Here is a 16,558-nt window from a genome sequence, read left to right on the forward strand (position 1 = left end):
TCAAGATTTTCATCAGATCCTCTCAGCAGAACTCTGATGATGAAGGTGAGTTTGTGTCTTTATACACCTGACTGAATTAATATTGATCAGTAGTTTCTGTCAGATTCTCTGAAACAGTCTGTGGTGACCAGGGGCAGAGCTAGACTCTCAGCACAGAGGGGGCAGAGCATTTTGGAGGGGCCCTTCTGATAAATTCATTTTAACATTCACAACTGTAAAATAGCTGATATATCCTGTTTATAAACACAAATTATAACTTATTGAGCCAAGCGAGCCTGAGTCTAAGAAAACATACAGTGAAGCCACTTTGTCAGACAAGCTTGTTCTGAAGAACAAAAAAGAAAACAAGATGCCGGTCACGTTCAAATGTTTCAGCATTGAGGACAGAACGTGGTGCTCTACATGTGTTGATTGACGGTTCAGCACCACCGCTGACAGACAGCAACAGGCCAGGTGTTCTGTCTCAGTAACATGTCTTTCTTACACAGAAATAACATAGACATAAAATAGACACAGCAGTCTACAACACCACAGGCAGTGACACAGACAGGTGCTGAGATGCGGTAAACATGGAGTTAAACAACAAATTGACATTATGACTGATTTCTTCATAACCAAAATTTAAGTAATAAAGACTAATTATGGATGTTTGTATCTTTGTTGAGCCCTGAAAAGGTCAGAATGTCCAGAATTTCCCAAGAAAAGAGCAGTGCAATCAGAGAAAAATCTAAAAAAAAATGAACAGAAATTGGTCTTTTTTTCTATTTTATACTTTTTATCATCTTGTGACCCTACACATTTATCAAGATTAGCTAAATTAAGTCTGACACTAAGCACTTATAATAGCAGTGTGGTCAGACAGGTCATTATAAAGAAATAAGGTTACACCACATTACATTCAATTAGAATAAACTCTAGAATGACAGCGTATTTATGTTCTCATCAAAAAGAAACAATGCACATATACTGTAGATACGTAACTCATATGAATTTCTTTATTCTTTAAGAGTTTTTGTTCATGTCAAAAAGAATCACTGCATGTATCAAAGACTCAGCTTACTCTTGTTTTCTATATCCATGAATGAATTCTCAGACAAGCAGACAGAACTTCTACACAGGCTCATTCTCAAATCACACACAGTCAGCAGGTGACTGAACCACTTATAAATGCAAAACTGGGGAAAATCCACCGTATTCAAAGCCTCAGCTGACTTGTTAGTCCCAGTACAAGATCCAGTACATAACATAATTTCCATAAGTTATGGAAATTACATGTTTCACTCACCAATTGTTGTCCCTGCTAAGCCTGTAGTTAAGTTTGGTCCATTACAGTGAGGTTGGATAGTCTGGCCTCATCCATGCAGGAACACAAATAGCTCATAATGAGCTTCAGACGGCTGAAACTTCATCTTGCAAGTTTCATTCACCACACACATAAAAAGACATGAAAAGCTCATATTTTGGTTAAAGTTTTCAGCGAAGTTAGTCATAAACTTTGAATGAATGCTTCTGCAGTCTTCATTTCCCGCAGAGGCAGGGAGCAGAAATACAGACAGCGCTACTCCACATTGTGGTTGGAGGGGGGATTAAAGCCATAGTGATAAGAACTGAAGAATTGAAAAAGTAAAGAGAGTTAAACTCTACTATTCCTGCTGCGCTTGCGAATTGGGTCACGCTCTACGTCCCCAGCGGGCCCCTACTGAGCGTGGGCCCTGGAGCGGCCGCCCCCTCTGCCCCCTCTGCCCCAGCGGTTGCTCTGCTTATGGTGGTGACACAAGAGTTTCTTACAATTTAATTTTCTCTATTTTCTCTGTATTTTTGCACTGTTAAAGCTTCACTCTGTGATTCTGTGTAAGAACCCACAAAATGCCAAAATACAATTAGTTGTTTTAACTAAATTGGAGAGTGAATCTTCCCACTGAGTTTAGTTTTAGTTTATTTTGTGTCTGCTGCTGTGTTTCTGTTGCAGCTGGTTTCAGTGGTTCTCCTCCTGCTGGCTCCAGCGTTGACCTCCTGCTTACCTCTCGTCCTCCCGCTGGACTGCAGTGACATCTATCACCATGACAACACCCGACCCAGTGGAGTGTACACCATCTATCCCATCGGAGCCACGTCTGCTGTCCAGGTACACTTCATCCTCTCTGGGACACAGTTAGAAGATGTTGGTTCAAAGATGAGTCACCATGTGAAGACAGTTCAGGTTGATTCTATTAAACCAGCAGATATAACTGGTGGAAGTCATGTTACTGGTTGGATACACAGACTGTATATAAAGATGGATGTAGCGAGGTGTGACGTCACCCATTAGTTTGCCTTGAAACCAGTTTGAAGCCCAGAGTTGCAGCTTGTGTACATATGGGCTAACGTTAGCTACTTTAGCTAAACTGTGCTAAGTGCTAAGGTTTCATAATAAAGTAACAGTATTTGTGGTCAACTGACCCACTCAACCTCTCTTTGACCTTATGAACCAACACATTTTTCATAAGACTTTCTTTTTGCTATTTTTTGTTTATTGGGCAGCATTTTTGATATACACTCCAGATAGTACATATATTTTTCTTCTAAACATAGGATAAGAAAGATCAGTGCTCCTCACCATGGGTGTCTGGTTATGTTTTAAAATGGAGGAGAAAACTTTGAAGGATACACAATTGAGAGGGGTATTTGTAATTTAAAACCACCTAACCTCTTGAATGCATCACAAACAGTATATAATTGAGTGAAATGATTGTTGGAATAATGTTTTTATCATTATTTTATCAATTTAAGATACTTCAGACTCAAGACGTGGCAGCTGCTGATTGATTGAATGTAGTTTTAAGTAAAGCATCATATTTACTAATGAGAGTGTTTGTGTGTAGGTGTACTGTGACATGGACTCAGACGGAGGACATTGGATGGTGAGTTTTTGAACTGAAGTCATCAAGTCACAGCTGAGTGTTTTTCAATATGAACACTTCCTGTTGGACCTTCACAATAAATCATGAGCTGTCAGAGATCCTGTGTTTATCGAGTTGTGTTCCAGGTTTTCCAGAGGAGGATGGATGGCTCGGTGAACTTCTACAGGTCCTGGGATCAGTACAAGAAGGGCTTTGGTATCGCTGCTGGAGAGTACTGGCTCGGTGAGAAATGAAACCAAACTAACAGTCATGTGACTTCATGAAACTGTTCATAAAAACAAACATTAAACTCTGACGTGACTTCATGTTTGTGTGTTTTCAGGTCTTGAGAGTCTCTTCCATCTGACTCTGAGGAAAAAATACGAGCTGCTGGTCGACATGGAGGACTTCAGTGGAAACAAAGTGTCTGCTCGTTACTCCTCGTTCTCCATCGATCCAGAGTCTGACGGATACAAACTGCATGTGTCTGGATTCACTGATGGAGGAGCAGGTCAGTTACTGTTAGCAGGCAGTAGTTTTGTTTTTCTGATGTTTAGTTTCCACATGGAGACACTGAAGATTTCTGTCCTTATATTGGATTATTTGTTTGATTCCTTCAGCTAAAGACAGATTCACAAAGATTTTCAAGTCAGTAACAACAAATCTGTGGTCTGCTCATGTTTTATTAATTACATGGAAGCTTTGGTTTTTATAAACACATTTAAGGGAAACAATGTAAATGAGGCCCAGCAGGTTTCAGGTGTTTATATCCCTTCAGCCTTTTGCAGTTCTTGTCTACATGACATACTGTATGTTGTTATGTTACAGTAGCAGCAGCAGATGCAGTACTAGTAGTACTAGAAGTATTTGTACAGGTGGTAGCCATAGCAGTAGTACTGTATTAGTAGTGACAGTTGTAGTGTTAATAGTCATATAACATTATATAGTATGGTGTCATTAGCAGTAGTGTTGTGATCAGACACTTGTTGTTTTCTTGTGTTTCTGTAGGAGACTCCCTGAGTTATCACAACGGACAGAAGTTCTCCACCTTCGACAAAGACCAGGACCCCAGCAGCAGTAACTGTGCCAAACAATACCTGGGGGCGTTCTGGTACAACAACTGTCACCATGCAAACCCCAACGGGGTTTATCGCTGGGGGGCTGATGGGACTATCTTTGCTGTAGGAGTGGATTGGTACCAGTGGAAGGGTCATGACTACTCCCTGAAGACCATCAGCATGAAGATTCGTCCTGTGCAGTAATCCTCCAGAACAAACAATCTGCAGAATATCTGTTGATCTCTTTCTTTCTTTCTCTCTGATCTAGTCTGTAACCTCATATATACTTCCAATAAATATTTCCAGCATCAATAAAAGTCAGATGTAGAGTGTGTTTGTGAGCAGCTGCTGGGTGTAAAGTCTTGTGTCAAACAGCTGTTGGTGTAGAGAAATGATTGGACAGGTGGGGAACTTAGTGGAGGATCCAGAGGAACAAATACAGAGCAGCTTCCATCAGAAACATCACATGACATCACTGAAGTGATGAAGAACCAAATGACAGATGGAGTTGACTTGTATTGGAGCTAAAAGCAGCTTGAACTCTGCTGAAATGAACACGTTCCACCACTAGATGTCTCTGTTGTCTGTATTAGTTCCATCTAGTTGTATCCACAGACTGACTGTATATCTGAGCTTTCAGCAGGACACAAACTACACATGAACCCTCACACTGTCACACAGTGGTGGAAAATAACTGACTACATTTACTCAAGTACTGTACTTAAGAACAATTTTTAAATACTTGTACTTTACTTGAGTATTTCCATGTGATGCTACTTTCTACATCTCAGAGGGAAATATTGTACTTTCTACTCCACTACATTTATTTGACAGCTTTAGTTACTTTTCAGATGAAGATTTGACACAATGGATAATATAACAAGCTTTTAAAATACAACACATTGTTAAAGATGAAACCAGTGGTTTCCAACCTTTTTGGCTTTTGACGTCTTACAAAAAGCAGTGTGTAGTCGGGGTCACATTTCACATGTCTATGAGTTGTTAACAGCTCCACCAAATAGTGATTTTTCCCTCTAAAATTCTCACATGCTTTCATTTCAATAAATGTTCAAATGATCCAATATTTCAGCTTGTGGAGAATGGAGTTTGATGTGCAGGGGTGAGAACCTGGAGTCTGGATCTTGTAATGATGAGTAAGTTGGCCGGTCCGGATTTGAAAAGTTCCCATTGGAAGAGAGCTCCTGGTTCATGCTCTCCTAGGCTTGACCCTCAACTCATGACTCTAGACTTTTGAGGTTTCACCTCCTATTGTTCTGAATCACATCTTCTAATTAGCAAAATGCAAGTTTTCCACCAGCATAGCAGAAAGCAAGAAGACAAAGACAAAAGCAAGAAGAACCAGCAAAGAGCAGCCTAAATGATCCAATATTTCAGCAAAAATCAAAGATTAGAGAAGATATGAAAAAAACCAAGTTACGGTTGGGTAAGTTCTCATGCTGCTGTGCTTGTAGTTCTTTTAATGGGAGCTGTAGTTTGTGTTTTCTATATTAAGTTGTTGAATTGCTGAAAATATTTTTTTTAAATGTGCTTCATATTTCTAAGTTGTAGTGCATTAAGCTCTCAGTATAAAAGGCTTCCACGTGACCAACAGTGTCACAGAAGCAGCTTGCAGAGTTTGGAAAGACGCCTGTTGTCTGTCTTCAACACATGATGTTTCCCCTAAGATACGAGCGATGGAAAGGACCAGTGGATCAGTGTTACACTTGGTTTTATACAGAGAGAGATAAATGATAAAATAATGTCATCAGAGGCTCTGAATCTCCCTGCAGGCTATTAGTCTGTAAGTGTGACTCTGAACTGGGTTAATTTGAGGCTATTGACTGTAATAATGACAGAAAACCTGCTCCAGTTACACTGCTTTCTGTCTTTGTTGCTCTAAACACAGAAGCACTTAAAAGAAAAAATTGATTTGCATCCACTCGACTGTTTGACAGCGAGTCCTTGTTTTAAAAACTCATTAAAGCGGCTGGAGAGCTTTCACTCGCTCTGACAGGCTGTCAGAAAAAATGAATGCAGCCAAAAGAGACAAACAGCAGCGCTGACGTTGTTAAAAAGCCGGCTCTCTTTAGTCAGGATGAAAGTTGATTTGTGCTTTTGTTGCAGGTAACAGCAGCAGACTGAACTCGCCCATTTTTTCTCTTCCAATTCGAACACAATTGTATTCGTTCTTCCGGTTAGCGCTAGCATCCCAGCTATACAATGAGCATGACACGCATCGTCTAAATCTTACTGTTTCAGAAACATCAAACACATCATGCTCAAATCTAAAATCTCAGTACACCAACTATTGCTGAAGCTGGAAGTCTCAAAACATTACTGAAAATGACCAGGGTGCACTCAAGCTAATGCTAACATGCTAGCCTGTTGAAAACAATCAGTGTTAGTACTTCAACACAGAGGCACAACTAAACTACATGGAGTTACATTAATACAGGGGTATGTTGAGACAAAACATAGTTTGATAGTAGAACGCTCACATGTTTTGGCTCGTTAGGACTCAGCTAACATCCCAAAGTAAATGTCAGCGTTCAGTTTTTACTGCTCGGTCACAACATGCATCAAAGTGTTGCAAGGCCTGGTTCTGAGCGGATAAAATTTCTGCTTTGTGAAACATGTAAAGTCCCTGCATGTTTCTAAGGCTGACAACACAAGCCTCCAACAACAGACCAGCTCTTTCTTCAACTCCACAGGAGAGGAGATTAAACAGTAAACAGGCCACACTGTCATTACAGTACACACACACATTAAACAGTCTGTTTCCAGACATCTTAGTGATGACGAGATAAATTAGAAAATGAGACATTAGACTGACAGGTTCTCTTTCAGACTCGCTCGGTTCGACTCCTGGCAGCAGTAATGTGTGTTCAGGGTGGGAAGACAGTGAGGGATCACAGCCAGCAGTGAACCTTCCAGATGTTCCTCCTCCAGGTGAAGCTGGCAGGCAAACAAATCTTTATATGAAAAGTAACTAAAGCTGTCAAATAAATGTAGTGGAGTAGAAAGTACAATATTTCCCTCTGAAATGTAGTGGAGTGGAATTACACAGTAGCATCACATGGAAATACTCAAATGAAATATAAGTACCTCAGTTGTACTTAAGTACAGTACTTGAGTAAATGTATACAGAGTGCAGCTACTGATTGTGTCAACAAAACAACATACAGCTGATTTACAGCATTTATCTAAAGATCAAAGTTAAGCTTCATGTCACACAGCAGATATTAATATTTTTGTTTTATTAGTGTTATATATTTGCTGTGGTTTGAATATTTTAAATGTTTCTGTATTTAATTGCTTTCCTTTTTTGCAGTAACTGGGTTTTTATTGCTTGCTGTAATTGCAGTTTATATAAATTATTTGCATGTGGCTTTAATTGGACATCAGACACTTGATGAACTAATCAGTGCACCTCGATGGGCCAATGCCGTGGCTGTGAGGGAGGATCCAGTGTCCAGACAGCAGAAGATATACAGAGATAAAAGCTGCATCAAACATCCTTTAAACAATTCTTGGGTTTTGGTGATCCTTTGGTACCAAGTGCTGCTTTTTAATGTCAGAAATATTGTTCAATGCAGACTAAATACTGAATCACCATCACTGGAGTTCCTGTAGGCTAAGTACCAGAGTAATATTAACATCTTTGTTATTATCATTATGCATATACTCTACCTTAAAACGATGCACCCTAGTGCAGTGGTTCTTAACCTTTTTGGGCCAGTGCCCCCCTATCCATTATCCAGGTCCCTTACTGCCCCCCATCAATTAAAATGTAGGCTGATTGTCTCCCCTGAATATTAATGTTGATTATTAGTTTGTGTTATATCATAAAAATACATGTCATTGGATGCCAAATATCAGATTTGATTGAAGTGGACAATTGGAATATCATTATCATTAGTTTCCCATGCAGGGAGCAAATAAACCTTGTGAATAGAAATTATATTTATGAGTTAAAAAAAAAGCAACAGTTAGAAATTTGACAGTCAACAGCCGGCCAAGCAAAGAGCATTCTATTAATTATTCCAACAGAAAACAGCATACTAAGGAAAAAGTCTGATGCTACTGGAAAAAAAGAAGGATATGAATCCATAGCTGAGGTATTAGATAGAATAGCCTACTGGTAGCATTTTGTCTTGGTCTGCGCCATTTTCCTGATATGATATGATTGTTGTTGTTTATTATAATGCTATCCAGTTAATTAAATAATTGGACCTGCAGCAGTCAAATAAAATATCCAGTTCAAGGGCCTGGCCCACAGCGGTTTTGGTTGGGAGGTTTGGGGTTCCTCCCCCAAGAAATTTTGATGTTATTTGACTAAAAACTATGCATTTTCGCACATTATCATTAAGAAAATGAATCGTGTGCCGTAAAAAATAATAATCAATAACCAAACATTGGTAAAACAGGCTTATAGTGAATGGATTTGAACTGTGATAGTCAGGCTGGAGCCACCAGCCAGCTGTAGGGACAACTATAGTTCAAATTTTATCGTTATCTTATCCACAAACAATTTATTTGTCCCGTTTTGCACATATCACAGATATTCAACAGACTGCATTAATGCCATCTCAGCACCTTTTATTTCCTTGTTGGAATAAAAGGAACACATCAGACTTCATGATCCAACTGATAAAGCTTTATACTGTCTGTCAATATTTGACTTTTGCTCCAGGTTTTTTATTCCAGAGTTCAGAGCTGTTGTTCTGTGATCAGATTTCCTTAAAGAACACTTCAGGTTAAAGATGAATACAGAGAGTTGAGACTGTTTGTGAATCCTTAGACCTTAAAAACTTCCTGCTGTCAGTTACATATTTGTTCTTCTTCTGGTTGGTTTCCTGGTTGAAGCTGCTGATTAATTTCACCTTCACTCATCAGCTTGATTCAGATTATTTTTTAGCATAAAAAAGAAACGTAACCAACAGTTTTCATCATGTTTGTGTCTTCAGGTGTTAAAATGATCTGATAACAGTAGAGATGGTCGTTATAGGGATGTGTTATGTTGCTTTGTTGACTGCATTCATGGAATGAATTTAACTCCAGAAGAAAGAAGTAAGAATATTTATCAATACTCTTATCGGTTCTTTTTCATAACCAAAGAAAAAAAAGAAAAAAAAATTAGAACACGGTTAGAATAGATTTATATTTTAAATATGACAAAATATTGTTTCTTACAACAGCAACAGTATTTTTTATCAGCAAAATCACCATATAAATAAAGTAAATAAAATAACATTCCTGACATTAAAATACCGAGTGAGGTTTAGAAAGAATTAAGAACATAGACATCATAAGTTTACAGGAATTTAACAAAATTTAATAGACGTTACAAACTAAGCTAAACACAAACACCTACAAATACAGCAGAGGAGAGGACAGAGAAGCTAGAGCGACCATAAATGAAAGCAAAATTCAGCCCCCAACATTCTCTAACTGCCCCCTGGGGGATAGCACCGCCCCGTTGAGAAACGCTACCCTAGTGGCTTGAAAGAAGAGTCAGATAAGACCAGTTATCTGTGACTCCATCTTTTTTTTTTCGGTGCCGGTGGGTCCTATTCTCTGTGTAAATTTTTACATTTGTATGTATATAAGTCAGTATGTGTATGAGAATGTGTTGTTGCTATTATCCTAATTTGTTTGTAATGACCTGATCTGCTGACAATTGGCTTCATGGGTGTTCAATCAGTCCTTGATCATTGATTAATGCACCTGTAGAGTAACCTACATACAGGCTGATTCATCATGTATGCCTCGTTTTGCACTGAGGAAAGTCCAACATGGACTGAAATGTTTGCACTGTATGGTGTTGCTGAATGAAGATGAGGAAGGATGTTGACTTGTGGCTGACTAAGCCTATCTGAGATGGGCAGGGCCTCCTACAGCAGCTATGGTTGAACGTCAGGCCTACAGGGGGTTCTAATGGGTCTTACTTCCCGTTCTTTCTCTTTTGCCTCCTCCTCTGGGATGGCCCTGCGGCTACCTCCAAAACTGGTAGAGTCTTGGAGGGTTTACAGACGCCACCTAGCCTGATCCGTAGCGATGGACCAATATTGCAATTGGTGAAGGACCTTTGGAGAGTATCTTCATAGCATTTGTGTGGATCCCCTCTGTCACTGTGGCCACTAGACAGTTCACTGTACAGGACGAGGACCTTGGGGAGGCGGTGACCATCCATGCTAAAGATATGGCCCACACAGCCTCAATGCTGGTGAGCCCTGCTGTTTGCAGCACCTCAACATCAGTGATGTAATCACTTCAATGGGTGTTGAGGATGGAGCAGATGGAAACGTTCAAGTACAGGACCCACGACTCAGCACCATACAAGAGGGTGGTCAGCACGATGGCATGGTACACGTTGACTTTAGGTGGCTTGTCTGCTGTCCATGTCTTTGTCAATGTTGGTGTCAGAGGAGATGATGCTGCCCAAGTGGCTGAACTCAACCCTAAAATCAAATTTTATCTTAAGTTAATGGAGCAGAGTTCTCACAATGTAGGTGGATGTCCGGTTTGGATCCAAACAAAGTCATATAAACAGAGACACAGACACTCAAGGACATTATGTTTCCACTCCTTCAGGAAATAGTTTTATTGGTGTGGAGCAGCAACTGTTCAGTCATTTATTAATCTTTGGGATATAAATACAGCTCAGACACGTCAGAGCGTCCAGACTGACTGACATCAAGATTTTCATCATATCACCTCTGCAGAACTCTGATGATGAAGGTGAGTTTGTGATTTTATACACCTGACTGAATTAATATTGATCAGTAGTTTCTGTCAGATTCTCTGAAATAGTCTGTGGTGACAAGAGTTTCTTACAATTAACTTTTCTCTATTTTCTCTGTATTTTGCACTTTTAAAGCTTCACTCTGGGTTTCTGTTTAAGAACCCACAAAATGCCAAAATACAGTCACTTGTTTTAACTAAATTGGAGAGTGAATCTTCCCACTGAGTTTAGTTTTAGCTTATTTTGTGTCTGCTGCTGTGTTTCTGTTGCAGCTGGTTTCAGTGGTTCTCCTCCTGCTGGCTCCAGTATTGATCTCCTGCTTACCTCTTGAACTCCCATCAGACTGCAGTGACATCTATAAACATGACAACACCCAACCCAGCGGAGTGTACACCATCTATCCCATCGGAGCCACGTCTGCTGTCCAGGTACACTTCATCCTCTCTGGGACACAGTTAGAAGATGTTGGTTCAAAGATGAGTCACCATGTGATGACAGTTCAGGTTGATTCTACTAAACCAGCAGATATAACTGGTGGAAGTCATGTTACTGGTTGGATACACAGACTGTATATAAAGAAGGATGTCGCCAAGTGTGACATCAAACCAGTTTGAAGCCCAGAGTTGCAGCTTGTGTACATATGGGCTAACGTTAGCTACTTTAGCTAAATTGTGCTAACAGGGCAGGTTTCAAAATCAAGTAACAGTACTCGTGGTCAAATGAACCAACAACCCTTTTTGGTGATTTGTGTTTACTGGGCAGCATTTTATCATTATTTTATCAATTTAAGATACTTCAGACTCAAGACGTGGCAGCTGCTGATTGATTGAATGTAGTTTTAACTAAAGCATCATATTTACTAATGAGAGTGTTTGTGTGTAGGTGTACTGTGACATGGACTCAGACGGAGGACGTTGGACGGTGAGTTTTTGAACTGAAGTCATCAAGTCACAGCTGAGTGTTTTTCAGTATGAACACTTCCTGTTGGACCTTCACAATAAATCATGAGCTGTCAGAGATCTTGTGTGTTTATCGAGTTAACCCCCCCTCCCCCAGGTGTTCCAGAGGAGGATGGACGGCTCGGTGAACTTCTACAGGCCCTGGGATCACTACAAGAAGGGCTTTGGTATCGCTGCTGGAGAGTACTGGCTCGGTGAGAAATGAAACCAAACTAACAGTCATGTGACTTCATAAAACTGTTCATAAAAACAAACATTAAACTCTGATGTGACTTCATGTTTGTGTGTTTTCAGGTCTTGAGAGTCTCTTCCATCTGACACAGAGGAAGAAGGTCGAGCTGCTGGTCGACATGGAGGACTTCAGTGGAAACAAAGTGTCTGCTCGTTACTCCTCGTTCTCCATCGAATCAGAGTCTGACGGATACAAACTGCATGTGTCTGGATTCACTGATGGAGGAGCAGGTCAGTTACTGTTAGCAGGTAGTAGTTTTGTTTTTATGATGTTTAGTTTCTACATGGAGACACTGAAGATTTCTGTCCTTATATTGGATTATTTGTTTGATTCCTTCAGCTAAAGACAGATTCACAAAGATTTTCAAATCAGTAACAACAAATCTGTGGTCTGCTCATGTTTTATTAATTACATGGAAGCTTTGGTTTTTATAAACACATTTAAAGGTAAACTATGTAAATGAGGCCCAGCAGGTTTCAGGTGTTTATATCCCTTCAACCTTTTGCAGTTCTTGTCTACATGACATACTGTATGTTGTTATGTTACAGTAGCAGTAGCAGATGCAGTACTAGTAGTACTAGAAGTATTTGTACAAGTGGCAGCCATAGCAGTAGTACTGTATTAGTAGTGAGAATTGTAGTGTTAATAGTAACATAACATTATATTGTTGGGACTACATGTGGACCACAGTTTACTACATGTTTCAAGACTCCAAGAAACCTGAGCCCTGGGGGTTCGCACCTAAAGTGTGAAGCTCCACCCATGGATCCAGGTTATCACAACTAGAGATTCAGCTCCTTGCTCTTTTTCACCTCCAGCTGCTGACGGAGCAGCTCTCAGCTCCTCCCCTCAACTGGGCATAGCTTTGCAACATAGTGAAGCATAGCACAGTTAAGCAAGAATGTTTAATTTAATCAATGTACTGCACATATATTGATTTGGCTAAGGTTATTCATTGAACTATTGTTGTGATGTCCTTGTTCATAGTCAGGTTATTGCATAGCCACACCGCTAGGTTAATGATAGCATGCTTAACACGTGTTACATCCAGTAAGTAGGCCTTGCATGCAACTAACCTCTCCCTAACCTGGCACCTTGATCCTACATCAATTGGTCTTGAATAGAGAACCACACAGTTAAGAGGTTCAAAACCTAGTTTTGCAAACTTTGGTTCAAGCAGCACATGTGGTTCAAGACGCCACATGGTCTGGCCTTTTATCTCTGTAGTTCCCTTTGTCAGTCATATTGTCGGTATGCCATGTGCTCAGTCACCAGGTGACTGCAGCCATCTTGCCATTGTCTTCCACACACACACACACACACACACACACACACACTTGTATATAGGTACACTTACCTAGACTTGTATTGTGTGTTTTGTTAAATAAATGCTTTTGGATATACCTGTTGTCTGTTTTAATGTTGCACAAGAATGAGTTTTGCCAACATGTGTAACCTTGTGTAAAGAACTCAAAACTCCTTCAACCTTAACTAGCTATTGATATGGTAATTTAGTTTATAGTTATTAAGTTAATTATTAATCAAAGTTCCAAATTCATAGATTAGTACACTTTGAGACTGAATTGGCTATCTTTTTCCCTGAGTCCAGGGTGGTGCCCCATTATTATTAATTCTTATTGATAATTTTATTGATTTTAATAATTAATAATTATCTTGATAATCATGAATTATTGCTGATAGCCAAACTTGTAGCCAAGGCCAACAATATAGTATGGTGTCATTAGCAGTAGTGTTATGATCACACACTTGTTGTTTTCTTGTGTTTCTGTAGGAAACAGCCTGGACACTCACGACGGACAGAAGTTCTCCACCTTCGACAAAGACCAGGACTCCGACAGCCGTAACTGTGCCAGAAAATACCTGGGGGCGTTCTGGTACAACGGCTGTCACGATGCAAACCCCAACGGGGTTTATCGCTGGGGGGCTGATGGGACTATCTATGCTGTAGGAGTGGAGTGGTACCGCTGGAAGAGTCATGACTACTCCCTGAAGGCCATCAGCATGAAGATTCGTCCTGTGCAGTAATTCTCCAGAACGAACAAACAGCAGAATATCTGTTGATCTCTTTCTTTCTTTCTCTCTGATCTAGTCTGTAACCTCATACATACTTCAAATAAATATTTCCAGCATCAATTAAAGTCAGGTGTAGAGTGTGTTTGTGAGCAGCTGCTGGGTGTAAAGTCTTGTGTCAAACAGCTGTTGGTGTAGAGAAATGATTGGACAGGTGGGGAACTTAGTGGAGGATCCAGAGGAACAAATACAGAGCAGCTTCCATCAGAAACATCACATGACATCACTGAAGTGATGAAGAACCAAATGACAGATGGAGTTGACTTGTATTGGAGCTGAAAGCAGTTTGAACTCTGCTGAAATGGACACGTTCCACCACTAGATGTCTCTGTTGTCTGTATTAGTTCCATCTAGTTGTATCCACAGACTGACTGTATATCTGAGCTTTCAGTCTCCAGCAGCTACAACAGTAACATGCTGCTCTAACACTGATGCTTCACTATTAATAATCTAATGATGTCATATATAATAATATATCAGTCAGAGGGACCAAACCACTACTTTTACTGCAATACTTTAACTACATCAAGCTCATAATACTTATGTACTTTTACTGTAGGAGGATTTTTCATGCAGGACTTTTACTTGTAATGGAGTATTTTTACATTGTTTTTTTGGTAGTTTTACTGCAGTAAAGGATCTGAATACTTCTTCCACCATTATTAGCAAATACATATTCAATAAAGTTTTCAAGTTCTTTATGTGTGCACTCTTAATATCACTGGGTCAAAATTTACCCAGTTTGAGTCGAACTGAACTCGTTGTGTGGAACACAAAATTAATTAACACAAAATAAATTACAGGTCAAAATTACAGACTGGTACTTGACAAAGTTGACCTAATCTTGCATTGGTGCCATATTGACCCAGACCAGGTAAAATTCTCACCCAAAGGAATTTGTTTTGGGGAAACAAATTCCTTTGTCTTATTTTTTTACCATGAAATTAGAAACAATTGATTAAATATCCTGGACAGTAACAGACATAATGACACCAGTCGATCCAGCACTGAAGTCAAATAATGAAGCTCTATTTCCTTCCTCTAACATGCAGTTATTCTATTACTGTAATTACTTTGTTTTTCTCCCTTTTTCTGTTGTGTCTTTAATACATGTTTCATGTCACTCTTTCAAATTAAAATTAAAGGAAATAATAGATCACAGCTTGTTAAATAAACAAAAAAACAGTTTAACAGTTCAAGACCAGCTTTAATTTGTCATAATTTATTGATTTCTTTTCAGTTTAAAGAACAATTAATTATAACTGTTTATCAGAAGAAACAGTAGCTGTTAAATTATAAATGTTCTGATTTATATACATTCACTCACACACACACACACACACACACACACACACACACACCGACAGTTTGAAACAGTTCGGTCTCTGAACTTTTGTCCATCGCAGCATCGACTCCTGAAGTTTCATCCTGAACAGTCGACTCGTCACTTCGACCACAAGCGACGTGAAAAACAAACATCTGCAAGTGAAATGTAGAAAAATAATCCAGGTTCTCTTCTCTTAGAAATGTTACACCTACAAAGAAATATTTTACCTTTTATTAAAGTCTGAGAACCTTTTCAACTTGTAAAATAAAAGTGAGATTAATTTATCTGTTTCTAATTCTTTTAAGTTCTTTCAAGAGTTTTCTAGAATCGACACACAAACACATGTTTGTTTTGTTTTTAGGGAATTTTCCATGAATTACTTTCTGGGATAAAATCTGTACAAAAGAGACGCTGCTCTTTGAAAAGACGCATTATGGTGCAACTTTTTCTTGTTTTAAGCAAAATAAGAAACCTAATGAAAACAAATATTTTTCAGCGTAAACATCTTTTTTTAGTAGCTGATGTATTAAAGATTATATTCATTTCAAAGAAAGAAAAGTTTTGTTTTTACATTTGGCGTTTGCTCGGCATGTATTAGAATCCAAAAACAGGTTTAGTTTTTATCAGATCTCACAAAAGAATCATTTTGTCTTTTATTAAGGCCTAAAAACATTGTGAACTCGTGTAAAATAAGAGCGAGTTTAATTTATCTGTATATGAATCACAGATCACTTTTTTTCAGGATTTTCCAGAGATTTTTAAATTTCTGTGAACAAAAGAGACAATGCAGGATTTGTCTTTTTCTTCTTCTACACAAAATAAGTCTCAGAGGCTGAAAACAAATGTTGTTTTTTAGTTTTATCAATTAATCAATTAGTCGTTTGGTCTATAAAATGTAAGAAAATGCTGAAAAATGTCGCTCGCTGGGTGCGTTCCAGTATCCAGACTACCAGACTATTTAATATGCCAGAAAAAGATGCTAAAAACACCAGAATGTCCTGCTGCATCCGGTCGCATTTTGCAGATTAATTTACTAGTTGGCAACTAATCTATGAATTGACTAACTGTTACTGAAGATATTTCCATTTCAAAGAAAGAAAAGAGTCTTGGATTATTTTTCTCTGCTTTTCTGTTGCTCGGACTCTAATAATAACCCCACAAACAGGTCCCGGTTGAGTTTTTCGGCGTCCTCTCTGTCAGTTGTAGCTGTATCCCGGCAGAGGGAGCTTCTGACCCTCCTTGGCCTCGAAGAAGGTGTAGGACAGAG

The 16,558-nt window shown here is 39.1% G+C and overlaps 3 protein-coding genes across 4 annotated transcripts in view; all 3 read left to right on the forward strand.

The window, feature by feature from the left end:
* LOC137172235 (microfibril-associated glycoprotein 4-like) lies at positions 1-4,254 on the forward strand. Its single transcript, XM_067576538.1, has 6 exons — positions 1-45; positions 1,970-2,125; positions 2,862-2,900; positions 3,026-3,122; positions 3,223-3,390; positions 3,888-4,254. Exons 1-6 carry the CDS (start codon positions 37-39, stop codon positions 4,139-4,141), a joined length of 723 nt encoding a protein of 240 aa, XP_067432639.1. The 5' UTR covers positions 1-36; the 3' UTR covers positions 4,142-4,254.
* LOC137172233 (microfibril-associated glycoprotein 4-like) lies at positions 9-14,000 on the forward strand. Of its 2 annotated transcripts, none has more exons than XM_067576535.1 (6): positions 9-45; positions 10,955-11,110; positions 11,565-11,603; positions 11,739-11,835; positions 11,936-12,103; positions 13,666-14,000. In XM_067576535.1, exons 1-6 carry the CDS (start codon positions 37-39, stop codon positions 13,917-13,919), a joined length of 723 nt encoding a protein of 240 aa, XP_067432636.1. In that variant the 5' UTR covers positions 9-36; the 3' UTR covers positions 13,920-14,000. The 2 variants fall into 2 exon arrangements, with proteins under 2 accessions (XP_067432636.1, XP_067432635.1); XM_067576534.1 differs by lacking the exon at positions 9-45 and adding an exon at positions 10,589-10,678 and having other exon boundaries at positions 13,666-13,998.
* Positions 10,598-16,558, forward strand: part of LOC137172234 (microfibril-associated glycoprotein 4-like) — a 21,008-nt gene continuing 15,047 nt past the window's right edge. Inside the window, exon 1 of the mRNA XM_067576536.1 lies at positions 10,598-10,678. Coding sequence (XP_067432637.1) covers positions 10,670-10,678 — 9 coding nt within the window. The 5' untranslated portion in view covers positions 10,598-10,669. The remainder of the gene's footprint in view (positions 10,679-16,558) is intronic.

This window comes from Thunnus thynnus, chromosome 20 (genome assembly GCF_963924715.1).
Source record: "Thunnus thynnus chromosome 20, fThuThy2.1, whole genome shotgun sequence".
NCBI lineage: Eukaryota > Metazoa > Chordata > Actinopteri > Scombriformes > Scombridae > Thunnus > Thunnus thynnus.

Coding starts and splice junctions, on each gene's coding strand:
- LOC137172233 (XM_067576535.1), top strand. Junction 11,111..11,564: donor GAGCCACGTCTGCTGTCCAG/GTACACTTCATC, acceptor GTTTGTGTGTAG/GTGTACTGTGACATGGACTC. Junction 11,604..11,738: donor CAGACGGAGGACGTTGGACG/GTGAGTTTTTGA, acceptor CCCCTCCCCCAG/GTGTTCCAGAGGAGGATGGA.
- LOC137172235 (XM_067576538.1), top strand. Junction 2,126..2,861: donor GAGCCACGTCTGCTGTCCAG/GTACACTTCATC, acceptor GTTTGTGTGTAG/GTGTACTGTGACATGGACTC. Junction 3,391..3,887: donor ATTCACTGATGGAGGAGCAG/GTCAGTTACTGT, acceptor GTGTTTCTGTAG/GAGACTCCCTGAGTTATCAC.